At 45.9% G+C, this 27,614-nt stretch overlaps 1 protein-coding gene across 3 annotated transcripts in view; it reads right to left on the reverse strand.

Moving 5' to 3' along the window:
• Ppp2r5c (protein phosphatase 2 regulatory subunit B'gamma) overlaps positions 1 to 27,614 on the reverse strand; it is a 128,675-nt gene that overhangs the window by 93,970 nt on the left and 7,091 nt on the right. For all 3 annotated transcript variants that reach the window (XM_027416587.2, XM_027416588.2, XM_027416589.2), the window contains exon 3: positions 16,173 to 16,341. In XM_027416587.2, the coding sequence (XP_027272388.1) occupies positions 16,173 to 16,341 (169 nt within the window). The remainder of the gene's footprint in view (positions 1 to 16,172; positions 16,342 to 27,614) is intronic.

Genomic DNA, 27,614 nt, shown 5'->3' on the forward strand with positions numbered 1-27,614 from the left:
AGGGAAACTTCAGTGGCCCAGGAGGCTTCTTTCTTGGCTGGAAACAGAGCAACATGTGCCCCAACATGTCATAAAGAGGCCAAAACTCAAAATGACTCTGCTACCACTGCTGAGTTCAAACATAAAGTACAGGACCCTGGCAGGGTGCCACTAAGCTCAGTCTCAACAGGGCCAAATGCAGGCAGCTGCAGCCATTGTTCCTCTCAGAACACACCTGTCCAGCCACTGTACACTGGAAAGACCCACTGGCCATCATGTGGGGACACAGCAAAGCCACTTACAGGACCTAATGGAGACTAAACCTGGGTGACCATTGGGCTTGACCAACCTGGGGGCATGGCTCGCTCTCCCAGGCTAGCCCTTAGTGTCTGGAAGGTACTCTGTTAGTGCCCTGCAAGAACAGGTCAAACAGGCAGCAGCCCCACCTCTGGTTAGAGAGCTCCTGGCTATGCTTGGTTTTATGTCTGTTCCTGGCAAATACAAAACTAAGAAGGATACGCTTCTGAATCATGCCAAGCACTACACCCATGGCCACGAAGCAGACCCCCTATACTATTGGCAGTGGCAGGGGTGTGTGCCTTCCGCTCACCACACATGTCCAGTGTAAGAACCTTCTACACTGCTTCTCAACATTCTTCCAGACCTCAAGGGCTGACCTAATGCAGACATAGTGGCTGTCAGCTCATCACAGCAGGACTCCTACAGGAAAAGTGGCCAGTGGAGCTGTGTGTAGCTTTCCGTGCAGATTCTGGGTAGATAATCTGTGTACTGCATAAAAGACCTGAAAAGGCCTTAGCTTGTATTCTTTGGTTCTTCTGTCACTGTTTTATTCTCTGTTTAAACAAAACAAAAAGACCTGCCTGTAAATACTGATTTTATTTTTAGGTAGTGTTTCTGAACAAAACTTTGAAACCTTGATTTCTAAATTTAGCCAAGGGTTTTCTTTTGCTTTCTCAACCACTCCAATCTGGCATTTTAACCTAGAAGTCTGTGGCACTGTAATGACAGTGTGCTGGCATCAGGCTGGCCAGTGCCACTTTCAAAACTTCCTGGGACACGTGTGAGGATGGCTGTTGTGGGTCTTGTGGGTAAGATGTCTAACCTAAAAACTCTGGCTTCACTTGTAGTTCAAAATAGACTTTCCTCAGACAGGTTAAAGCTTCCTAGTATGCAGCTCTGACAAGGCTGCCAGCAAAGTACCTTGCCAGCATCAAGGACAAAGGTACAAGCTCTGGTGGCCCTGTTGATCTGAGCCGGTCTCCAGCGACTGAACAGGGCAGCAGAGCTTATCTCTGGGGAGGTAAGTGAAGCTTGCCTACTCCAGCTCCTGCACAAAGACCTGGGCTCACTTTAAACTCCTGAAGCTAGGCTGGGACACCTCACAGACCAGAGCAGGTGCTCACATCTTTCTGTGCTCTGAGAGCACAGGAAGCCCACGGACTATATAGAAAGTAGTCAAGCATCTCAGAGTGTCCTTTTTGGTTGTTTTTTCTAGACAGGGTTTCTCTGTGGCTTTGGAGGCTGTCCCGGAATTTGCTCTTGTAGACCAGGCTGGCCTCGAACTCACAGAGATCTGCCTGCCTCTGCCTCCCTAGTGCTGGGATTAAAGGCGTGCGCCACCACCGCCTGGCCCATCTCAGTTTCCACAGCAATTGTTTTGTATAGTCGGCCTCCACCCTTGCCAGCCCTACAGCAGGTCAGAGGATCAACTGATCTCAATTTCAAGAAGGATCCCAAGGCAGACAAAGAAGAAAGAAGCCATGAGACTGACAGTGCCTGGGCATCCCTAGTATCCCGAGAGGTGACACCACGCAGTCTCCATGAACTCTGAAGGGATGGGGAAGGACAGGGCAAAGCTACAAGGCTCTTCCCTCCAGCAAATGCACCATGAGTCTCCTGATGAGTAACAGACAGGCCCTGCCCTCATGGACACTAGGCACAATGCCAGCATGTGGTGAGGGGTAGCATGCCAGAACACTTTTCTCCTCAGCTGTCCAGGGGAGTGCCCAGAACATGCAATGCAACATCCCTAACCTCAGGAAGGAGTGAAGTTCTGGTGAGCCTTTCCTGCTAAGTGAAATGAGCCAGATGGGGCACAAATCCAGGAGACCCCGCTAATATGAGCCCCCTCCAGTCATCAGACTCCAGACAAAGAGCAGAGTGAACACTTCCCAGACTCTACTGTGGGGCAAAGCATCTGAGTGCTGAGAGTCTGGGGAAGACAGTGTGGGTGGGCTGGAGAGCTGGGAATGCACTGAGTGCTGCAGGACAGCACCTGTGACGTGTGGGTCACATGGTGAGCACGCTGCACACCCTTTGCCACAATTTTAAGATGAAGGGAAAGTCTGAGCCAGGGAAGCTCAGGAGACACTGGGCAGTAAAAGCACAGGCCACGGTCTGCCTCTAGGGGAGGTAGGTTGCCCTGGGAACCAAGTCTTTAACTAAAAGGGGTGGACAGAGGGTGGATGCCCAAGGAATAGTGTGTGCGGGTGCGTGTGTGATACAGATCTGAATTCAAAGGTCTTAAAGACATGTAGGTAAGTGGTGAAGAAGGCTTAAGCTAAACAGGTGACATGTGTGGTGGCGTGGGGGAGGGGCCGACTGCAGGGTCAGATGGGTGACAGGTGGCCGCTATTACTTACAGCATGGCCAGGGGCCACCTGTGGTCACCTTCATATCATTCCTTCCTACACTCTAACCCCACAGGTAGTTAAGCATGGAGTGTGAGCACATTAGAATAGTAAACACGGAGCACTGGCTCCAGCACCACCCAGCAGGACATACAGGTAATCAAGAGAAGAGCCAGTACCAAAGCCGGGAGAAAAGAAAGGACTGGGGCAGCCAAGAAGACTGTTAAGTGTAGGGTTCTAACGTGCTCACACTCCTGTGTTTACCATTCTAACGTGCTCACACTCCATGCGAGAAGCCAACCGCCGTAAACATAAACAGGACACATTTTAAGCAGTGAGAACATGCATTTCTATGGGAGAACTTTCAACTATATTAGAGTCTAAGCACTGTCAATGAAGGTGGAGTGCTGGGATCTCACAGAGGAGGGCGAGGTTTACCTGCCTCTTATTCAAAAGCCAGCCTAAGGAATTCTCCTGGTCATGGAGGGACTTTTTTTTCCACAAGATCCATTTCTCAGCGACTCACCTGCAGGACTTCCAGATCACTGAAGATCACTGAAACTGACCTCCTTCTGGCTTTGCTTTCATTCTTGTTACTGTTTTGAGACAGCTCAGGCTGGTCTCCAACTCATAGAGATCTGCCTGCCTCTATCTCCCTCCTGACTTTCGGGACTAAAAGGTATGCATCACCAAACCCGGCTGACTTTTTGTTTTTAAAACACAGAAAATCGGGGGCTGGACAGATGGCTCAGAGGTTAAGAGCACTGACTGCTCTTCCACTGGTCCTAAGTTCAAATCCCAGCAACCACATGGTGGCTCACAACCATCCATTACGAGATCTGGTGGCCTCTTCTGGTGTGCAGATATACATGAAAGCAGAATGTTGTATACATAATAAATAAATAAATAAAGTCTTTAAAAAAAAACAGAAAACAGACTCAAGAAACAAGTCATAATTAATTTACTGCTCTCCTAAGTTACTTAAAAAAATAAAAATAAAAACTTGTGTCTCATTTCACATTTAGAACTTCTACCTTCCAGATCCCAAAACGCCAAATGAAGGGACTGGCTCAGACTAGTCTTTCAGTGAGTAGGTGAGATAAAATGCAAAATCCTCTTTCACGGAACCAATGACTGAAGCCTTTACAGGACCCAGTAGAGAACAAGCACAGTGGGGCAGGCATCTCACACACACTGCGAGTTATATGGACAAAATCTGTAATGGTTTTTTGGTCATCTCTGGCCCACTCCTTGTCTTTGAATTCAGCTTAAGGAATGGTTCAAAGACACGAACAATAACAACAAAACTTTACAAACAAGTTTACAGAAGAATCTGTGATGTTCAAAAAGCTCAAGAACTGGGGCTGGAGAGATGGCCCAGTGATTAGGAGCGCTGGCTACTCTTCCAGAGGACCCAGGTTCAATTCCCAGCACCCACATGGCAGCTCACAACTGTCTGTAATTCCAGTTCCAGGGGCTCTGATGCCAATGTACATAAAATAAAGTTAAATAAACTATTTTAAAAAAAAAAGCTCAAGAACCCAAAAGCTGGGCGTTGGTGGTGCACACCTTTAATCCCAGCACTCCGGAGGCAGAGACAAGCGAATCTCTGATCTACAAGAGCTAGTTCCAGGTCAGGCTCCAAAGCTACACAGGGAAACCTTGTCTTGGCAAAAAACAAAAACAAAAACAAAAACTCAAAAACCCACAGAATGGAATAAAAAGTGACACTGTGCCTTTCACTCTCACTAATGCTGGGAGCGAGGCAGTATACTGACACCGTGAGAAAAGACACAGGGAGGTGTAAGCATTAAACACAGAGCTGGGGTTTCCTCATGTGTGTCAGACGATATAACCAGACAGCTTAAAAAGACACTGTACAGAGTAAGGGAAGTCAGAAGAAGAGTGTGATATGAAAGCAAGAGCCAAAAAAGCAATAGCTTTTGTGGAAGCAACAACCTTCTCTAAGACATGGAAGAGAAGGCCCGACTTACACTACCAACAGCAGCCAACTGTCTGAGCCGTCAAAACATGAGAAATGTGCCCAACCTCATGAAGGGAACCAAAACCATCCCTGGACAAGAGGAAGATGGTCTCAGGAAGCAGAAAGGACAGCACACTCCTAAATAATAAGTATCCTACAAAGCCAGCCCTCTCCCAGATATTCCCTCCCGCCGTGTGGTGCGGAGCAGTTCTTTCTACAGTAAAGATAAAACTAAGATGAATCAATTCAAAGTTCTAGTCTATATTAACACCAGTATTATTGATGTTGCAGTTATTTTAGTAGAGCACACAGCCACATATATATCAAGGATGTGAGGAATCAAGATTTTTCCATTAGTAAGAGGTAAAACTGAAAATCCTACAAAATAAAACATTGTAGCATAAAATTAAATGAATGCATTATTTAAAACAATGTGTACTTGACTTCCCTTTAAGTTAAAAGTACTGTGTCCTAGTAACAGTAAGCACTCCCTCCCCAACCATGCACCCAGATTCTGGTCTGCAATAGCATTCTCCACTGAAAGGAATCAAGACTCTCTGAAAATGGCTATGGCCAGGCTCGGGACAAGAAGGTATATAATGAGCCTGGGTAGCATCTCACCATGACAGTAATCAAGGTATCAAATATAAGTAAGAGGCTAGGGACACTCAGTGGGTAAAGTATCTGCCATGCAACTATGAAGGACTAAGTTCAAGTTACTAGAACCCATGTAAAGATGTTATCCCAGGGGTGCTATGGAGAGATGGAGGCTGAGGCGGGAAGCACCTGGGTCACCTAGCTCACTGTGTCATCAAACAAAAGACCCTGCTTCAAATAGGGTGGAAGGTGAAGGCTGGTACCTGAGGTTGTCCTATGACTTCCAGACATGTGCCATGGTGCACACCAATGTTCCACACATAAATGTACATATGCATATAAACACACACCTCACACACATGCATACACATACACACAGACACAGCAAAGATAAAACTAAGTGAAGACATGTTCAAAAACATGCAGGAGGGGCTGGAGAGATGGCTCAACAGTTCAGAGCACTTACTCTTCTTGCAGAGGATCTGAATTTGACCCCTGGTACTCACATGGTGGCTCAGAACCACCTGTAACTCCAGTTTCAGGGGGTCTGGGGCCTTTTTCTGACCTCCACAGCCACCAGTCACAGACATGGTGCACAGGCATGTGCACCAATTCATGTAGGAAATCATTCATACACATACAATAACTGACAGTAAACTAAAGAAAAATTTAAAGAGGCATAGCAAGGGTTGAAATCATGCATTTTTAACATTGGAACGAAAGCTAAAATCAAGATTCCACTGAAATCAAAGATAATAAAATAGCCACACTGATATTCATACAAAGGTCAGAGGGAAATTGGTAACCCAAAGACAGAATAATGCTTATCCTAGTTTTCATATATCCAGTTGGTAAGAAAAAGGTATGCGCATTAGTGGCGCACACCTTTAATCCCAGCACTCGGGAGGCAGCGGCAGGAGGATCTCTATGAGTTTGAGGCCAGCCTGATCTACAGAGTGAGTTCCAGGACAGCCTCCAAAGCAATATAGAGAAACCCTGTCTTGAAAAAGCAAAAAACCAAAAGAAAAAAAAAAAAAAAGAAGGAAGGAAAGAGGGAGGGAAGAGAATGTCGTTAGCTGGCTCCACTTACTGACTCTGACTGAGGGGATTAGCAAGGCCTGAAGCATTCCAGCATGGCTGATGCTGGATTCACGCACACGATGCCAGATGCACCTCACAAATGCTTTCTGCACTGCACAGTGGAATATGACCGCATGACAGAGAGCGGTCTGCGGCTGGCACCCTCCCTTGGGGGGGGGGGGCGGTGAAGCCTGTCCTCACTTCTACTCAGCCACTGAAGATGCCGGATCTCCTGCAATGAGGATGCCATCACCTGAGCTACCCAGAGTCACTTGTGATGGACTCCAGTCAACAGAGGCTCCACTTAGAGTACCTGCAAGGGCAGGCAAGTGGGGTAGTGGGTGGAGCAGCTGGCTTGGCTGACTCTTTGGTAGTCAAGTGTTATGGTTTAAGGAACTCCCAGGCTGCAAGTATTTGGCAAAAGGTTTCTGGTTAAAAAAAAAAAAAAAACAAAAAAACAAAAATCCAACCCCTGCTGAAGGGCTTTCATTCTAGGCTTCCATTTATTTAAAATATTTGAGAATGGTGATTAGCACATCATAAAAAATAACGAGGTACACAGAAATAAGACATTCTGACAAGATGCCACAACTGCCAGTTTTGGTCTTTGCTGACACAGTCTGTAGAACACCAGTGTCTGCTCTATTTAGAGAAATGACAAGTTTGAAGTACATGCAAGAGGATAGGAAAATATTTTTCAAATTATAAGACATTTCTTTTGGATGTGTGTGTGTGTGTGTGTGTGTGTGTGTGTGTATGTGTGTGTGTGTTGTGTGTGTGTGTGTGTGTGTGTCTGTGTGTGTGTATGTGGGCACGCGCGCGCTCCTATATTGCTCTGCTTTATTCCCTCACACAGGGAATCTCTTTGAACTTAGAACTTTCTGTTTTTCACCTAGGTGGGTGGCTAGCTGCCCCTGTGATTATCTCATCCTTGACTGCTCCCAACCTTGACTCTGGAGTCTTGCAGGAAGGCACAGCGGCACCCAGCATTTTACATGGGTCCTCATACTTGTATATCATGCACTCTTAGCTACCAAGCCATCTCCCCAGCACACAGGCAAATTAAAAATAAAAAAAAATCAACTACAAATTCTAGAAATGAAAAAAATATATGAAATTAGAAATGCAGATAGAGACAAATGGGAAAGTATCAATGAGACAACAGAGGACATACTCAGAAACCTATCACAAAGAAACAGAATGATTCTGTGCCTGCTAATGAGAACAATGACAATTATGGGTGCATTGTATATTTAATTTTTATAATAGTGATGACTGTATTTTATGATAAAATAAAGAACTCATATGCAAACGCAAAAAATAATTTACATTTCCAAAAGATCAAGTTAAAGACATCTAGAATGGCTGGGTGGTCCATGCCTTTAATCCCAGCACTTGGGAGACTGAGGCAGGCAGATCTCTGAATCTGAGGTTAGCCTGGTCTACACAGTAAGCTCCAGGCCAGCCAGGGCTATGTAGAGGCACCCTGTCTCAAAGGACAGCTTTGCTGGGTCTCAGATTCTTGTACGCACAACACATGGTTTGTTACATTTGGCTCTTCTCTTGGTGTAATGTTTGTGAGGCCCATCTGTGTTGAGTGGTTTGTTCCTTTTTAATGCCGAGTAATATTTTTTATATTTTTTAATATGGACATACCATGTGTTCTTTTCCCAGTCAGCAGTTAATAGATATCTGAGTTGCTTTTTAGCTGTCATGAATAATGTTTCTGTGACCACTCATGTAAGTCTGCATGAACATATATTTTTATTTCTTTTGTGTAGATAGAGTGGATTACAGGTTTGCATGCTAAGTTTCTGTTTAGTTTTAGAAGAAATGGCCAGAGTGCTTTCTAGAAAGGACGCTCCACTTTATATTCCCACAGACAGTGTACTGGGATGTCCACATTTTCACCAGTGTTGGGATTAAAGGCATGCAACACCATGCCCAACAGTGCTATTCTTCAGAATGAAGGAGTGAAGTCTCTAAGAGAAGCAAAATAAATAAATAAATAAATAAATAAATAAATGGAGGGAATTCACTACCATTATACCACTTCATTTCAAGAATTCCTATATTTGGGAACATTAAGATAGCTATGATCATGGAAGACATTGCCTAAATTGCCAGGCAATGATGGTGCATGTCTTTAATCGAAGCACTCAGGAAGCAGAGTCAGGTGGATCCCTATAAGTTCAAGCCTAGCCAGGTCTACAGAGCAAGTTCCAGGACAGTCAAGTTTACACAGAGAAATTCTGTCTTGAAAAACAAAACAAAAAACAAAAAATTCCTAAGTGTAAATTCACTAATAGAGCAGTTATCAAAGTATCAGTACCAAAAGAAAAAAGACCAAAATATAAACAGTAGGAGCTACAGAAAAAAGTTATATAACCAGCTGATTAACAGAGTAACAAAACTGTGTTCCTACTTAATAATAGCCTTGAATGAAAATGGATTAAATTCTACAGTTATCAAGAGTAGTTTAAAAAAAAAAACAAACAAACAAGCAAAAACAAGACCCATCTACATGGTAAGTACAAGAAACTCACTTGCACTTGAAAGCAAATACATGGAGAGTTCAAGGATCAAAAAAAGAGCCCAAAAGAGCTCTATACCAGAAGAGCCCAAATCACCAGGAACTGCTATACTTACATCACGTAAAATAGAAATGAGGTAATAAAAAGTCTAGAAAGAGATTTAAAACATTGTTATATGACGGTGGGAGGTAACTTCAATAGCAGTGCATAACAATTAGACATGTATGTGTGTTCTACAGTGGATCACACAAAGACATACAGTGGCTTGCTACATCTGCAGGGACAGGATATATTCATAATACAGTAACACTGGAGGACTTTTAACAACCCAATTCATGTTCATGAACAAATGAACAAAATAAAAGTAAGCCAGGAACAAACTTTTTTTCTCTTATCTTTCTTCATTCCTCCCCTTCCTTTTTTTTTTTTTTTTGAGACAGGGTTTCTCTGTGTAGCTTTGGAGCATGTCCTGGCAGTCGCTCTGGAGACCAGGTTGGCCTTGAACTCACAGAGATCCGCCTATCTCTGCCTCCCAAGTGCTGGAATTAAAGGCGTGCGCCACCAACGCACGCACACCTGCCCCTCCCTCCCTCCCTCCCTCCCTCCCTCCCTCCCTCCCTCCCTCCTCCCTTCCTTCCTTTCCTTCTTTTTGTTTGCTTTTCAAGACAGGGTTTCTCTTGGCTGCCCTAGAACTCGCTCTATAGCACAGGCTGGCCTTGAACTCACAGAGATCCACCTACCTCTGCCTCCTGAGTGCTGGGATTAAAGGCGTGTGCCACTACCACCAGGATAAAGCTTTCTTTAAAAAATGTAAAATGCACAGAAAAATAAAAAACAACGTAAAATGGGTGTTGGGGAGATGGCTCAGTGGTTAAGAACACTTTTTAGTTTTGCAGAAGACCCAGGTTTGCTTCCCAGCACCCATATGGTAGCTCACAACCACTGTAACACCTCTTCCAGGGATCCAACCCCCTCTTTTGGCCTCCCCAGGCAATGCACACATGTGATATACCTAGATACATGCACATCAACAGTCATGCACATAAAATAAATACATTTAAAAATGAAAATGGAAACACACATGCCAAAATCTGCAAGACAGAACAATAGAGGCAAGAATGATCTGATACATACAAACCAGAAAACATACCACTTTCACAGAGTGGGGGATAAAAGGATGTATGGGCATCCTGACTTCCGATTCGGATACAGAAAGAATGCCTGACTCTGTGCGACGGTGCTTGTGTATCATCGCAGTCCTCAGGCGGCAGAGGCAGGTGAGGTGGGCCTCTGGGAGTCTGAGGTCAGCCTGGTCTACAGAATTTTAATTAATAGTTTAGTTAGTGAGTTCCAGGACAAGCAGGGCTAAACAGTGAGGCGCTATCTCAGGAAAACAAAAACAAAAACGTCAGGGAAAAAAACAAAACCAAAAAGAATCAAGAGCAGAAGGACCATGGATTCCATACCAGTCTGCACTACACAGCACATTTCAGGCCAGCCTGGGTCACACAGTGAGACCTTGCCTCACTGAAGAGAAGACACAGATGGAAAGGGGAAAGAGGAGTGGGACTGAGAGTGCATTGGAGGACGAGAAACTCAACACACGAGGCCTAGCAGGGATACGGGGCACAGCAAGGGCTGAGTGCACTCCTTCAGTATGGTGTCAGAAGCCCTAGACAGAACTACTAAACACCAGCAAGAGGTGGAGGGTGGCCAAACGGGGAGATGTGGCAGGTATCACAACCTTAACATGACCTTATTATATAAAACCTTTAGCTTTTGGACTTCTGTCTGTCTGCCTGACTGTCTGTCTGTCTGTCTGTCTGTCTGTCTGTCTGTCTATTTTGGTTTTCAAGACACGGTTTCTCTACGTAGCCCTGGCAGTTCTGAACTTGCTCAGAGCTCTACCTGCCTCTGCCTCCCGAGTGCTGGGATTAAAGGCGTGCGCCACCACTGCCCAGCTGAAAACTAATTCTTTAAACAAGATTATTTTTATTTTATGTATGTGGTGTTTTGCCTGCATATATGTCTGGGCACCAGATGCGCCAGGTGCCTGTGGAAGACGGAAGAGGGCACTGGATCCTGCGGTGGTTTAAATGAAAATGGCCCCCACAGGCTCATAGGGAGTGGTGCTATTTGAAAGGATCAGGAGATGTGGCCCTGTTGGGGGAAGGGTGTCACTGGGGGTGGATTTGAGGTTTCAAAAGCACAAGCCACGCCCAGAATCCCATTTCTCTCTTCTTGCCTATGGATCTGGATGTACAAGCCTAGGCTCCTTCTCCAGCACCATGTCTGCCTGCGAGCTGCCATGCTTTCCACCATGCTGATAATGGACTAAACCTCTGACACTGTAAGCTACTACCAATTAAATGCTTTCCTTTATAAGAGTTGCCATAGTCACGGTATTTCTTAACAGCAGTAGATCAATGTTAGCTGTCCTATATAGAGAAGTTTAAAGGTTCCACTAATAAATTCCTACCAAAACTGATATAAGAAAAAAATTGATATAAGAATTTAGTATTTGCCAAACACAAAAAGTAACATAAAAGAGTCAGGCCTGACACTACAAACCATAATCGCAGCTATACAGGAGGCTAAGGCAGGACGTTAAGGATTCACAGCCTGTTTGGACTACATGGTAAGCTTAAGGATAACCTGGCCAAATTATTGAGTTTATGTTGCAAAATAAAGTAAAAAGAAGATTGGGCATATAGCTCAGTGGTAGAGTACTTCTCTGCGATGCACAATATCCTTGGTTCAATCAATGGTACAGTAAAAGGTAAAAAGAAAGTCAGTGTAAGCTTGGCATGAAGGCACCTGCCTGTAGACCCAGCTGCCCGGGAGGCATCACTTGGGCTCACAAGCTCAAACTTGGGGAAGACATTGAGACTACTTCAAATACAAAAGTGAGCAATCAAACAAAAATCTAGGATCATTTCCATGTATTGACAACAAATTTTCGGAAAAATAAAGAAAACTCCATTCATAACAGATATAAACAATAAACGACTTAGGAATAACCTAGAGCAAGAAGTGACAGAATTCCGTGATGAAAGTTAAAAAGCACCAATGAAGCAAGCTGGAGGGGAGGGGACGCCCCAAGATGGAACAAAACGACCTCGTGTCTACAAACTGATGGACTGAACATCATGCAGATACACATACTACCTAAGGTACCCTGACCAATTCAATAACATTACTATCAAATGCTAAATGACATTCTTCACAGAAACAGAAATAGAAAAACAAGCATAAAATCTGCACGGCACCACGAAACATCCTTTAAGTGCTGGGGACCAATGTGAGGGCCTTTGTCTTCTGGAGATGAGCACTGCACCCCCGATCTGTGCTCTAAGAGCCACCCCAGCAACTGTGAGCAAAGACAACAAAACTGGAAGAATCAAAGAAGCCGACTTCAAACAGACACTAGAAAGCTGGAGCACAGTCCTGGCATGAGACTGATTCAGAAGACTGATGGGCCTGAACCGAAACCTGTAAATGAGTCCACAGACACAGTCAACTGAGAAAGGACGCTCTCTAGATAAAACCTATAAATGAGTCCACAGAAACAGTCAACTGAGAAACGACGGCCTCTAGATAAAATGGGGCCAACAAAATGGACAGCCACATGTAGACGCATGGAAGTAGACTCCATGCTTCCTACAGTATGTAAAAAATAACTTGAAATGGATCAAAGATCTAAATCTAGGTTCTGAAACCAGGAAACTACTAGAAGACGATGCTGTGTGGGCGTGATTCTCTTTAATGACTCCCCAGGAGTGCAGGCAATCAAAGAAGATGCAGACAAATGGAATCACAGCAAAGTAAAAAGCTTGAGGAAGTACACAGACAACTTGTAGACAGAAGAGGTGCACAAACAAGTCACCTGACAAACGGGGCAGGATCCAGACACATGGAACTTAACTTCTAACAACACTCTCTAGCTACCTGACTTTCACATGAGCAAACAGTCCCAATCTAGGGAGCACGAATCAAACCACATGGAGGTACAATTCCTCCCTGGCCTGCTGCTCAAGGATAAAGGCCAGCAAATGCTGACAGAGATGTGAGAGATAGTTGGGAATGTAAATTAGCACAGACACCATGGAGTTCCCTCAGCAAACTAAACCACTGTGTGTCCCAGCAAAGCCCATTCCAGGGTATGCCTGAAGGAGCCATGCACAAGCCTATGTTTACTGCAACACTGTTTCTACAGCCGAGACAGGGGATCTGCTGTGGGATAGTCTTTTTGTACACTGGGAAGATGTGTCCCTGCCAAGGCACCTTCTGATTAATTTAATAAAGAGTTGAATGGACAATAGCTAGGCAGGAGAACATAGGTGGGACTTCCGGGTAGAAGGAGGAACTTTGGAAAGGAATCAGAGAGGTGGGGATTCACCAGTGAGAAGAGAAGCTGAGGGGGGCTGGAGAGATGGCTCAGAGGTTAGGAGCACTGACTGCTCTTCTAGAGGTCCTGAGTTCAATTCCCAGCAACCACATGGTGGCTCACAACCATCCGTTATGAGATCTGGTGCCCTCTTCTGGTGTGCAGATATACACGGAAGCAGAATGTTATATACATAATAAATAAATAAAATCTTTAAAAAAAAGAGAGAGAGAAGCTGAGGAAGTCAGACATACAGTATGGAAGAGAGGTAATGAGCTGTGGCAGAATGAAGATTAATATAAATGGATTAATATAAGTTATAAGAGCTAGCTGGGGACAAGCCTAAGCTAAGGCCAAGCTTTCATAATTAATAAGAAGTCTCTGTGTCATTATTTGGGAGCTGGTGATCCCAAGTTCATACAGTCATAGGTATTAACTGTGGTATCTATCCACTGAAAAAGAATGGACACAGGCAACATAGCACACACACCAACTGGAGCCTATATTAGTGACCCATAAAAAAGTTAAATTCATTTGTGACAACACAAGGGAACTGAAGGACACTATGTTAAGTAAAATAAGGGGATAGAAACACGTGTTCTAGTTCTACTGAGAGCAAGAACATGATCTCAGTAGAACAGCTAATCTCACAGAACCTGAGGGAAACGAGTAGTCACTGGAGGATGGAGATGGTAAAGGAGACGGGACGGATAACAGGTACCAATGCAGTTAGATAAGAGCTAAGTTCCAATGTTCTGTAGCTTCGTAGGATGACACAATTGATTATAGACTTCAAAATACCTACGAAGAGGAAATGATACATGCTTAAGGAGATGGAATGCTAACTGCCTTGATTGGGTTGTTACACATTGTATAGGTGCAGCAAATTATCACAAAACAAAGCAAAATACTCTAATCCTTGAGAGGGGCTAAGGCTGACTCACTGATTTAGAAACTGGCAAATAAAAGGATCAATCACTTAAAAAAAATCCACATGGGGCTGGAGAGATGGCTTAGTGGTTAAGAGCACTAGCTGCTCTTCCAGAGATCCTGAGTCAGACTCCCAGCACCCACACGGTTACTCACAAACACCTGTTAAGTTTAGGCCCAGGGAGTCTAATGCCCTTTCCTAGCCTCCTCAGGTACTACACATAGGTGGTACACAGACAATACCCATACGAACAAAATAAGATGGGGGCTGACAAAAAAGACCATATATGGTTTCAAATATGGAGACAGGAAGCAGAGCAACAGTTCCCTGGAAATGAGGTGGGAGTAGAAACTGATAGTAACTGGGTACAAAGTCATCGGAAGATGATGGAACCATTTTAAAACTTGAGTATGTACACCTGTTCACATCTATTAAAGAATTAAAACTTCCATTTACAATAGATGATCTCAGGGTATATAAATTGTGTGTCAATAAAGCTCTAAAAAGGGGGGGGATCTAACTTGAAGTTAAAATAAGAACCTAAGAGTAGAGCTAAAGTTATTCTCAGAAAAGTATGTGGCTTTATATTGCTATAAAACTAAAAATAAAATAACTCAGTATTTGACTTAGTAAATAGGAAAAAGGATACAGAATAGGATAATTAAAACAAAAGTGAGGATGAAGGGGGTATTGAACAGGAACAGAAGAAGGGACATAATTACCATAGATATGGAAGAGAGGAAAGATCCACTCAGAAGCCCCACACAGCTGTTACAGAGTGACACTTCACAGACCCACTGTGAGAGGAAGACACAAAGTGTTTGGTCCAACTGAGCCTACTTCATGGCCACATGGGTCACCCACATTTGATTATTTCTGAAATTCAGGCACATCAATCTTTGTCATAAGATGACATCAGGAGAGAGCTACATGGAAACTTGAGGGCTGCCTTTAGGAAAGAGCACTGAATGCTTCTATTTGTATATCTTGGGTCTGATGAGAGGACGTCACAGAAAAAGAACTGGTGTAAGGAGAAGAGAGAGGCAGAGACGGGTGGAGAACAATTGGCAGAGCAGTGGGCCCAAGGGAGCCTTGTACAGAGACTCCAGAGACAGGTAAATGTTTCCAATCAGAAATCACACTCCAGCCTATGCTGAGCCCTTCCTGGGCTCCGCCCTGTGTGCAAAGGGGACACCTACCTGCTAGCAGATAAAGGGAAAGCCTTTACCCTCCCCTCCCCAGGTACATCTGCATGGAGCTCTACAGACAGCACTGGGGATACAGCTCTGAAGGCCAACTTCCTGCTCTCCACATACTCAGTCAAGATTAATTTTAAAAAGATGCATCATTACAGATTGCAGTTATGACAGACGTCTGATAGCCACTTCACATAGTGGTCTTAGAACTTAGAATATGTAATAGCACCTGAGGCTCTCATCTTACTATAGTTCCTTGACCCATTTTCCTTGAAAAGGTCTTAAGTACATCAATACTGAGCCCTCCTGGAGGAGAACTCAGAGTTCGATGTTCCTCTGGTGGAAAGAGATGGCTGTGCCATGGGAGCAGTTCCAAGTGAAGAGCCCTACTCCCTGGCTGGTCTCAGGTAAGGGACCCAAGGTCCAGGAGAGTGTGCCAAGCACTGAGCTGGTTCTCTGCCTGGGCTTTTGTGACTGCCTGTAGTAACTAACATCTTCTGAAGGCTGGAGTTTTAAGGCAAGCCGAAGAATTACATGGAAGAAAAATGGCTGGCTTACTTATATAGCTAAGATTGGAAGTTCTCCTTATTGTCTTAGTGTAATGTTCTTGTAACACATGTAGCTATCAGACTTTTAGCCCAAAAGCTCGGGAATTAAAAATATTAGCTCAGTAGAGTTAAGTGGCATTCAATCCAAGGAAAAACTGAACCAGGAAAAACAAACAACAAACAAAAAACAAAAACCTGATCCATAAGGAGCCAGCAAGGCTCAGAAATAGCATTCCTCATCCCAAATAACAAACTTCGTACTCTGAAAAGACAAATGAGAATTACCTTTTAAAGACGGGAGTTTTTGCAGTTCTCTGTTATTGCTGGCATTAAACCGTGAAGAATTCTGCCGTTTGTCTTTCTTAACAGGGACGACGGGCTGAGGGACTGGGACTTTTATTTTAGCAGATGTCGAAGACTGGACAGCCACCAGGCTGTTTTTCCTGCTGGCTATCTGTTTTCAAAATAAAAAGAAATCAATATGTAAAATAGATTATTTTAAATGACTGCTAATACAGCAAAATTGAAACATAGAAAATACATACGTGTGTATGGGGCAGTGTTCTTCTCACCCCGGTAACTGGGGCTGCTGGAGGCTGGGACTTCTATCCTCAGCAATCCTGGACTGCAAGAGCCACAGGCCCCTAACTACTATGTCCCCTGCAGACCTCTGATTTCTTTGGTTGTTTGTTTGCGGACAGTCTTACCTGATAGCTCAGGCTGGTATTGAACACACTGTATAACAAAGCTGATCTCCAACAGTGGTGATCCTTCTGCCTCAGCCTCTTGAGTGCTAAGACTGGAAGTGTAAGCCACCTGCCTGGTTGACTTGTAAAATATTACCACAGTGTGATAGGCGAGGTAATGACTGCCACAAAAACAGTCACATCCTATAACCTGGGACGTTTGACTGTCACCTTGCTTGGCAAATGAACCTGGCAGATGTGATTAAGTTCAAGGTCACCAGAGAGGGAAAGGATCCTTGACTATCAAGATGGACAATGCCAGCCGAAAGCTCCTCATGAGGGAGGTGGGCTGTGGAACAAGCAAAGGAAAGGAGATGATGGAAGCTGACGTCCAAGAATCGGAGAGATATGAGGAGAGGCTGTGAGCAGAGAGAGATACATCACCCTGCTGTACCTTCCCTTGGGCCCTGTATCCAATCTCTGCCCTCCAGAACTGTAAGATATGAGAGCATGTGCTCCTACAACCACGGAGCAGAAGCAACAGAGAGAACAGAGCTGAGCGTCTCCTGAGACAGGAGGTTCTCACACGTTCACGACTCTGCTGCATACAGGTGTCTTCCCTGAGCCTACAACTATCCCTCCTGGCTTTTCTTTGCACCCTGGGCTCCCAACTAACAGGCACATCTCTGATGGCATGACAACTGTCACGGATAACCAACCTCCTTGTGGGCCACTCCAACAAGTCCAGTGAGATATTCCTGCAGAGTGGAGAACACTCTGAGGAAACACACAGCAAAGCCACTAGAGTCCCTTGTCATCCACACAGGTTCAGTGGATGTCTCACCATAGGGATCCTGTGAGGTTGTGTGGCTCTGGACTCTCAGTTAGAGGGATCTCGCCCAGCTGACATGACACACTATGGCTTCTTGCAACCATTTTCCGGATGGGGCAGCCACCACCTTCAACAGGGAAGGCGCGATGTCCGACACACGCAGTCTGCCCCAAACAGTGGTGCTTGTGTCTACACACACGTACTTTCAGATGGCCATTAGTGGGGCTGACGGTTCTCAGGGTAAAGGGTCTGCTGCCCAAGCATGAGGATGTCAGCTCACATTCCCCAGAACCTGTGTAAAAGCTGTGTGTGGTATCTGCAACTCCAGTGCTGGTGAGGGAACAGGGGTGGAAAGGGGTAGACCTGGATCCCTAGGGCTCACTGGCCTGCTAGCCTATCTGAAATAGTGAGCTGTAGTCTCAGTGAGAGACCCTGTCTCAAAAAATAAGGTGGAAAGTGATTAGGGAAGACACCCAAAGTCAACCTCTGGCCTGCATACACACATATGCACCAACAAGTATGTCCACACACACATGTGCATACTCTCCCTCCCCCCATATGGAACCACTGAAAGGCCAACAAGCTTCAACCTGAAGATACAAAATTCCTTAGCCCCTTCCCATCACCACACAGGGCCATGGAGACCAGCCATACCAACACAAGCTCTAACTTATCCGTTGTCATCCTCGAATGCATGTTTGCTAAGCAGTGTTCTGGGCCTGCTTTGTTTTTAATAAGCTGCCTAACAACACCTGGGTAGGCCGTTCCAAGATGAGACTGTCCAGGGCGGCAGCAGCAGTTCTGACCTGAGAGTGGGAGCCAGGTACCCTTCCCACAGTCCTTGACTCTGCGCTCAGAAGGTACTTTCCTGGACTCTGATCCTGACGTCTGTTATGATCTGATCTTGATCCCTAGGGTGCTGGTATGGAAGTGACAAGGATTTTTAAAAGGTGGGATCTAAAAGGAAGTCCTGTGTCACTGGTTGCTCCTTCTGCTCCTGGATTGAAATGTGGCAAGTTACACACACTCCAGCCATTATCACTTACTGTTCCGTCCTCACCAGAACTGAGCCACCATCAAAGCTGTGAGCTCAATAAACATTTTCCTTTGTAAGTAGCTATGCCTGTCGTTCATTATTGTGAGGAAGAACCAATAAGGGATCTCTCATTCATTCTTACCATCTGGCACAAAAAGCATGAAAAGCCCACCTACGGGCTGGTGAGGTGGATCAGTGGCAAAGGCACCTGCCACCAAGCTTGACAACCCAAGTTTAATCCCTGAGACCCAAATGAGGAGGGAAAGATCAACTCCCACAAGTTGTCCTCTGTAACATCCCCTGTACAGACGCATAGACATAAATGAATACAGTAACAAAATTCAAAAGAAAGTGCCATCCACAACTCACCTCTTCCATGGAGCCCTCCCCAAGTTAAAACTTATCAGCTTGGCTTTACTGGGACGCTCCTTCAAAAGTTGGAGAGATAGCTTCATTGCTAAAAAGAAGTTGCTGCTCTTACATAGGACATGGGTCCGGTTTCCAACACCCACATCGGGCAGCTCTGACGGCCTGGTTTGCAGCTGCAGGGGAATCTGATGCCTTTGGCCTCCAAGAGCACACATGTGCGCGCGCGCGCGCGCACACACACACACACACACACTAAAATGATAATATAACTTAAAGGCCCTAGGACTTACCTCATAGCCTCAAGGGCAACCCTGGAGAGTGATCCTTGTTTTACACACTATGCTCCCACGCATGCACTCCAGACTGTTCTAACATCCACCTCCCTTCTTGTCTCCACTGCCCAGTCCAGGACCATATATACAAGGACCTTGAGGAACCACAGATGAACAGAAACAGCTGCAAGGCCACTTCATACCACAGGGAAACCAGCTGTGCATCTTACATAACCAAGTATAAGACTGAGGGTGATCGGGTTAACCCACAAAACAGGATCAAATCAAATCAAGAGGCAATGGCCACCATCACTGGGAAACAGGTGAGGTGAGGTTTCCAGCGTCTGAAGGAATGAGGTTGTCCTAACCTCTGCAGACAACAAACCGTCAGCCCCTCGCTCGGGACTTCTCATCCAGAGCCTTCACCCACGAGGAGGCAGGGAGCTTCCAGGGAGAAAATCTGTCCACTGCTCCATGTTTATCCACCATGAGAGTTTCTTCTAGTTTCATGGTGGCCACATGTCTCCTTCCAGGCCTTGCCCACCGCCTGTGTGCCCTCCTGCAGCCACTCCAGGCCCTCACCTCTGCCATCCTGCTCACTCCCCCACGGCACCTGCCCAGCCTTCCCCTGTCATGGCATGTTATTCTCTGAGTGCTCTTGACCCAGAACACTGGAATTTTATAGCCTGTCAACTGTGAGGGGGCACAGGAGGACAGGGCCTGTCAGGTCACTTGGTCAGTTTTGTGAGGATCTTGGGAGTTGCCAACCAGGAGGGGCTCTTCTAAGGAAACGAGCTCACCTCCATTCCCCACCTTCTGCAATGGCCTTTGATTGGCTTCGGGTCATGCACACAGAGAGGGATAGGTACACAGAAGACTGGAAAGGCACAGGCGCCATCCAGAGCAGTGAGCAGACCAATGGCCTTATGTGACAGAGAACTACAAACAGGTGCAGCGGTGCAGTGTGGCAGTGAGGGCAAGTCTCCTTTTCTAAAAGGCGTTCCGGCTCTGCGGGCTCCGACCCTGGGAAAGCTTTGTCCTGAAGCATGAACAAGAGAGGCACAGACTGGCTTTGGCAGGAAGCAGCAGCTAAGTACGGAAAACAAAGTGTCAGACACTGGGAAAAATCACTGGGGCTGGAGGACAGGGCAGGTGTGTGGGATGGGGAGTGGAGAAGAGACCAAGAGGTAGACAGGAACGGAGTGACAAGCAGCCTGTCAGGCAAAGCGGTAAGTTCAATGTGGTCTCGCTGTCTGAGGTCCTCTGTGGTGATACAGCACATTCAGATGAAAAGGCCAAAGTTAGCACTCTCTGCTTCTTCCAGAATGCATTCTATTTTCTTAACAATAGGACTCAGCAGCTAGATTCTTTTTCTTTCTTTGCTTGTAATTTTGGCCACTAGCTATCCATCCTACCCTGCCCATGAGACAAAAATCTCACTCACCTTTCTCACTGTGTCCTGAGGCTCAGGACAATTCCGCTGGACACCCACTAGACACTCACTAGACACTCAGGAAGTCCACTGGGACTGGTCATGTGATACTGGAAGTCAATAATGTCTAAGTGAGTTGTTCAAGACATGGGGATGATCACCTAGGAACAGAGGATGGCCACTGCTGCACAGAATGCTGGCAGGTAAGCTCTGCTGCTGGTGCTGTGCTGTGCACTGTAGGACATTTACAGCCTCCTCGCTCTGCCCACCTGAAGCAAGCAGCCAAGTCTTAGGTTGAGACAAGAATGTCACCAGCATTACTGAATGTCCCCTAGGTGGGGTTGCAGGGCAAAATCACCCATGGTTGAATATCACATCTTTCAAAAATATGTGACTAACTTCATTTTATTTGTTAACAACTAATTTGTAAAGGGAAAGAGAAGGGAAACCACAGGAGCAGAAGAAAGTCAGGCCTAGTAACAACCAAGTGTAGCCATAGCTTATTTCACCTGGACTGAAGCTAAGCTAAGCACAATATCAACCTGGGTGCGAGTTCACGCTCCTTTTCAAGGGTCCTGACAGTGATTTGGTTCTGCTTAAGAGTCCCCAAGCACAGGAAACATGCAAAAATTGGCAAATAGGATTGAATCAAATAAAGTTTCTACACAGCAAAGGAAACAATTAACACAGTGAAGAAATAGCCCACAGAAAGAGAAGCAATGTCTGCCAGCTACTCATATGATAGAAGGTTAATGTCCAGAATACATATGGAGTAAGGACAAAACAAAAGCAGGCGATCCAATTAAGAATAGGCAAACAATCTGAATAGTTTCATCTGGAAAAAAATACAAATAGCCAACAAGTATGTGAAATTACTTGGCATCATTAACAAGTGGCTGCCTCACCTCAGAATTGTGAACACACACATGTATACATACAACTTTGCACACATGTGTGCGCGCGCACGCGCACGCGCACACACACACACACACACACACACACACACACACACACACACACACACGTACACACACACCCCTCAAAGCTAATGAGGATGCGGGGAGGAAAAGGAGCCTGCACACTGCTGGTGGGAATGTAAGTTAGCACTATTATGTAGAACAAAACTGTGGCCCCTCACTAACCTAAAAATAGCTCTACCATATGATCCCGCTATGTCACTTCTGGTTCTGTATCCAAAGGGGATCAAGCCAGCACAGGACAGGCACCTGCACACTCAACACCACCACAGCACGGAGTCTGCATGGGTGCCCATCAACAGATGAGCGATGCACAATGGAGTATTATTCGGCCACAAATAAGAACAAAACCCTGCCATTTACAGCAACAAGGGGGAACTGTGGAGCTCCATGCTCTGTGAAACAAGCCAGACACAGCTAAGCACTGTATGCTCTCCGTCAGATGTGGAAGTTAAAATGAAGTTGGCCTGAATATAGAGGAGGGATGGTTAGCAGAAGTGGAGACGGGCAGCCGGATGTGACACCACACACTGTCACTGTAGGCAGATACTGGCAGCACTCTGGTGATGTCACAGCCAGGTGACAAACTTTCCCCCTCATTTCTGTGTATCTGAAAATAATTCATAACAAAAATTTTAAAAAATCTCTTTGATTTAATGCCGCTACTTCTAGATGAGAGTAGAGTATAACACCTTCTTTCCCTCTGGTACCCTGCTACCAGCCTTCCCTTTCCGAACCGTCTACAACCCTCCTTTCAGGCCTGCCAGGCTCCTCTGACTCTCAAAGGCTCCCTGGACTGGTGCTGTGTCAGTGCCTCCTCCCTGTGTGTGAGGTGCCTGTCTTCCCATCCACCCCCAGCCCAAGCTCCTCAGATGCCTGACCTTGGGTACTGGCTCAGGACTCAAGTTTTCTCTTCCTCCTTACGCACGCTGTCAGGTCACCACACCCTTGGTGTTCTTAGGTGTTTCCCTTCCCTTTACACCTTGAACCACCTGTCTACAGAGATGGGGTCTCATCTTGCTTCCATCTGTCATTGCTCTACTTGCCGATTCTCTCCTCCTGTATCACAGACTCAACTCCCATGTCCACCCTCTGTATAACTGCTTGTATTCATGTGCTGCACACGTCTGCATGAACTCACACACACACTCAGTATTCCAGCAATGCCAAGGGGTTTGTCTTCCTAGACTGTATTTCCCAAGCTATTTTTGCACGTCTGTTAACATCTTTAAAAATATAATTTTAGTTACAATAGTGTGATCTGACTGACACACTGGTAGGTCAGATAGAACTAAAAGGCAAGACAAAGAATACAGGCAGACCATGGACAGAGCTGGGGCACCGGACAGACACACAGGAGTGAAGATGGCTCTTTAGCCCATAGCATATGTAAAAACTAATTCCAAATACATCAAAGACCCAAAATATAATAGGTAAAAGCATAAAATGTATATAGGCACACAGAGGGATGTCTTCATGGCCTCGGATTTGACAGCAGGCTGCTGACTATAATGAAAACAAAACAAAAACCCAGATAAATTGGATTTCATTAAAAACACAAATCTTGATAATGCTATAAGAGGCGTTATCAGAAATGCAAAAGGCAACTAATAAAGACAAAGTATTTGTGAATTAGGTATATGACAACAATCTAGTAGCCAGAATACAAAAACCTCCCAATAACTTGGCAAGAGGAAAACAATAGGTTTAAAAAATAGGCAAAGGACTTAAATGAACATTTCTCCAAAGGAGACATTCGCATGCCCAACAGGTACGTGGGAAGGTGCTCAACATCACCAGCTACTGGTGTCAGCACAGGCAGGGGTCTGCAACACACGGAAAACAGCAATAGCTGTCGAGGATGTGAGGGAAAAGTGGGGCTCCTCAGTAAGTTAAACACACAATCACAATACGACATAGCAATCCTACTCCTTGGAAGATATCCACGAGAACTTAGACAGACACAGAGAGAAGCATGTTCACACTGGTCACAGAAGTCCTGCCCACAACAGAAGGTGCCAACAAGCTGGGCATCCTCAGTGGATGCAATAAAGCATGTTACAGCTGTAGGATGGACTGTGATCCAGGCAGAAGAGGAATGGCATGGATACAAAGACAAGACAAATCTACTGAGAGCAGGCTTCAGGGAGTGGCTGCTTGGTTGGTGGCTGTGGGCTTTGTGGAGCTCAAGCTGAAGAAATGTTCCAGGAGGAGGTGGTGATGGTGTGGCTGCTGCTGCTGCTGTGGCTGCCCTTTGGCATCCTTGACCTTCCTGAGCTTGCTGATAGAAACAATAGGCCGTGGAGAGCCAGTGTGGCTTATTGCTGATGTGGGCTGGACAGTGAGCGAGAAGCAGTGGCGGCTTCTGCAGGTCAGGAGCTCACTCTCAAAATAAAATGAAACCAGTCTTAAAACTATGCTCTGTGAGGCCGGGCGTTATTGGTGCATGCCTTTAATCACAGCACTTGGGAGGCAGAGGCAGGTGGATCTCTGTGAGTCTGAGGCCAGCCTGGTCTACAGAGCGAGTTCCAGGACAGGCTCAAAACAATACAGAGAAACCCTGTCTCAAAAAAAAACAAACCAAAACCAAAACCAAAACCAAAACTGCACTTTGTGGAGGCATGTGTGCTGTTTGCTGCCTGGCTGGGGGAAGTTCTCGTAGATTTGGTTCTTCCCTCTAGCCACTGTCTTGGATTGGAGACCATGGCAAGTTTGCTTTGATCTACTTGTTCAGCCTCATGAGAGGCCCCCAGGTTTCCCTTAGCCTCCTTGTGTTTGACACACCGATTCCAAACCCAGGGCTGCTTATCAAACTCACGTCAAGATTCTTGAGTGCAAGCTATGGCTGCAACCTGTCTGTGAACTGCATCTCTGTGAACTGCATTTCTGGGGAACATGGGCAGCTTCAGAATGACCTAAGGTATCTTGAGGCACAGAGCGGTTGTCTTTCTGACCCTAGGGCCCAAGACCTAGGACTCTGGAACCATCAGGGAGGTTCTTGAGCGGACGGAAAGCAGGACTACAGTCCGCGAGGGGAGCTGGGGCAATGAAGCAGCCAGTCAGATCCCTGCTGATTTGTTATGACCACAGTGGATACAGAGGCAAACGGCCACTGCCCACATCTTCCCAGCAGCCATTGGGCATGGCGGCACAGGCTACCACGGAGAAACAATATAGGTATCAAGAAAGGGTGACAATTTCTAACAGGAGACATCTAAAATCTAACTGTGTCACTTTCATTCCCATAGCATCCTCTTCAATGTGGAGTAAAATAAATCCGGGTGACAGATAACATGGGTGCTTGTTAGTCTCTGTACTTCAAAATTGTTCATTCAGCCAGAAAAATAAGCAATTGACTTGATGGCAAAGCCTCACTCCTAAATGTCTTGCCATATAAGGGTTACAACATGGAACAGGCAGCGTTTTTCTTTCATTCAAACCCTGCAAACCTACGTCTAAGATGCTGACTGTGCCACTTAGCAGGGCCAAGCCACTGGGACCTCGAGAGGGTCAAGATGGTGAATGGAGTCACACACAAAGGATGCTTTCTGCACTGAGCCAACCAGGGCTGGATACAGACGAGGGTCCAGGGATGGCAGCGTAACCAAGCCCTCTCACTTTCTCTCTAAGTGTTGTCAGGTACTTGAATTCACCTCTCACCCCCTAGAGCCAGAAAGCCATGCACCTGAGCCACACTGCCCTACCTCACCTGCTTTGTGAGATGGTTTTGTAGGAAGGTATCACCTATTTGCTCACCATTGTCTAAGGCTGCTCTCTCCCACAAAGCACAGTAAGAGGCTGTGACAAACCATACAAATATTTCAGGCCGAGGACAGCTATATCTGGCCCTTTACAGAAAGGTATTTTTTTTTCTAGGCCAACATTTCCTGCTGAGATGTGGAAACAGAGAGGAAGGAGGGTTTTCTGATCAGTGCTGACCATGAATTTGAGCCTAGCGAACTTGCCAGCCCCGTTCCCAGTGGTAAGGAAGGAATCACAGACCTGTGATCTCTAGTAGCAAGAATACTGAGGTAGGCAGGTAGGTGTGTGTGTGTGTGTGTGTGTGTGTGTGTGTGTGTGTGTGAGAGAGAGAGAGAGAGAGAGAGAGAGAGAGTCAGTCATAGGTGCCCCCATGGAAAGAGTTCTCCACAGCTGTATCTTCAACCAGGACACTAAGAGGAGGGGATGTGATCTGGCTCCAGGGATCCCTAGAGGTGAGGACCTGGAACCTGTTACAGGTTCACCCCATGTAGTACATAGCCACCTTCTACTGTGCCAACTCTTCAGAACATGAGAGAACTGGGTGTCCATGAAAGAAAAACACATCCTCCAGGGAAACCCAACAGTTTAGGAAACCGAGGCTGCTGATGAAGGTCCTGGTCCCTCCCAGCAAAGCCTCGAGCCAGCTACACTGAGACCTGTGGTCAGTGATAAGCCGAGTCCAGAACTCCAACTAGCTGTGCTGGTGTCACACCCCTGTGTACAGATGGAGAGGTCACACCCCTGTATATGGATGGAGAGGTCACACCCTTGTGTATAGATGGAGAGCCCATGTCCCTGTGTATGGATGGAGAGGTCACACCCGTTTATGGATGGAGAGGTCACCCATCACCCCCCTGTATATGGATGGAGAGGTCACACCCTTGTGTATGGATGGAGAGCCCATGTCCCTGTGTATGGATGGAGAGCCCATGTCTCTGTGTATGGATGGAGAGGTCACACCCCTGTGTATGGATGGAGAGCCCATGTCCCTGTGTATGGATGGAGAGGTCAGCCCCCCCCCCCCCGTATATGGATGGAGAGGTCACACCCTTGTGTATGGATGGAGAGACCATGTTCATGCTGTGTCTTCCCTGCTGCTCAGGAGCTCAGGGGCCAGGTCCAGCTCTGCAAATGTTGCAGTCATCTGTTCCCATTTTCTTGCTCCAAATACCCCAACATCTGCCTGGCACCCTTAGGATGAAGGTCCCACCTTGAATGTCAGTTCCTTGGTAAGACTGTCCCTGACCACCTAAAGCAAGCTGAGTATGTAGTGAAGAGGATATACTTCTGTACGACATTAATAAAAAGAGATTGTTTTTCCACTGCTGAGAATCGAACCCAGGGTCTAGTGCACAGCAGACATGCAGGCAACCCTACAGTGAACATCTCTAGCCCTTGTATTATTTCATTTTCAACCATGGATGTTTTTACCTATAAAAATGTAGACCTATAAGAAACCGTCTCCTAGAATGACTGTGACCCTGTGTGACTTCTCTCGGGTCTCTCAAGGTCCTCATCTAGGAAAATGGAATCTTCCTTACGTGTAGATCTGGGGCAGGCCTGTCATGGACCAAGAGGCAAACGGGCTCCTTCCCACCTCACCAAGGCATTCTCCTCTCTGTTCCCATCTTTTTTCCAATTTTACCTGTTTTCTTCTCCTGCCAACTTATCTTTTCTTCATTTAAATTTTTAATCTGCATTATTAACAGAGAACTAATGAAGCTAAATTAAATTACATTCACTCGAGTTAGAAGTAGTTGTATAAAATACTGTCGGGCTACAAGTCAACTCTGCCCATGGGACTCTCAGATACTGGACACATGCTATATCTGGTAAGTACTAGCTACCTGTGGCTATTGGGCACTTGGACTGTGGCTAATGCACCAAGGAACTTGATTTTCAGTTTAATTTTCATTACTTTAGGTTGAAATGAAATCACTTGATGTGGCCAACTTCTGAGCTCCTCCCGGGAAAAACTGAGCACTAAATCCTGTAGGCGGTACAGAGTGGGAAGATAATCTATGACTATAACTTTTCTTAACAAGAAATACGAAAAGGATAAAGGAAAATTCAGTGCATCCTTGAGCTAAGGCATTTATCTCTTCCTGGAGTTTAAATTCTAGTTGTTCTCTGACTCCCCCAGGTGGAGAAACAAGGATGCTGTGGACTGGGAAGCGGCCCTTCTCAGACAGGCTGTTCTCAAACCTGCTAAGTGGGGGAGATGAGACAGTGGTGCTCAGCCTGGCCTCCAGCAGGCCCCTCAGTTGTGCAAACACTATTGGAGAGTTTCTTCTAAGATGGCTAGGCTCTTCCCATCCCTGAAACTTTCAGAGTTGTCTTGTACCTCAGGGAGCCTGGGCT

This window comes from Cricetulus griseus, chromosome 5, assembly GCF_003668045.3.
Source record: "Cricetulus griseus strain 17A/GY chromosome 5, alternate assembly CriGri-PICRH-1.0, whole genome shotgun sequence".
In the NCBI taxonomy this organism is placed as follows: domain Eukaryota; kingdom Metazoa; phylum Chordata; class Mammalia; order Rodentia; family Cricetidae; genus Cricetulus; species Cricetulus griseus.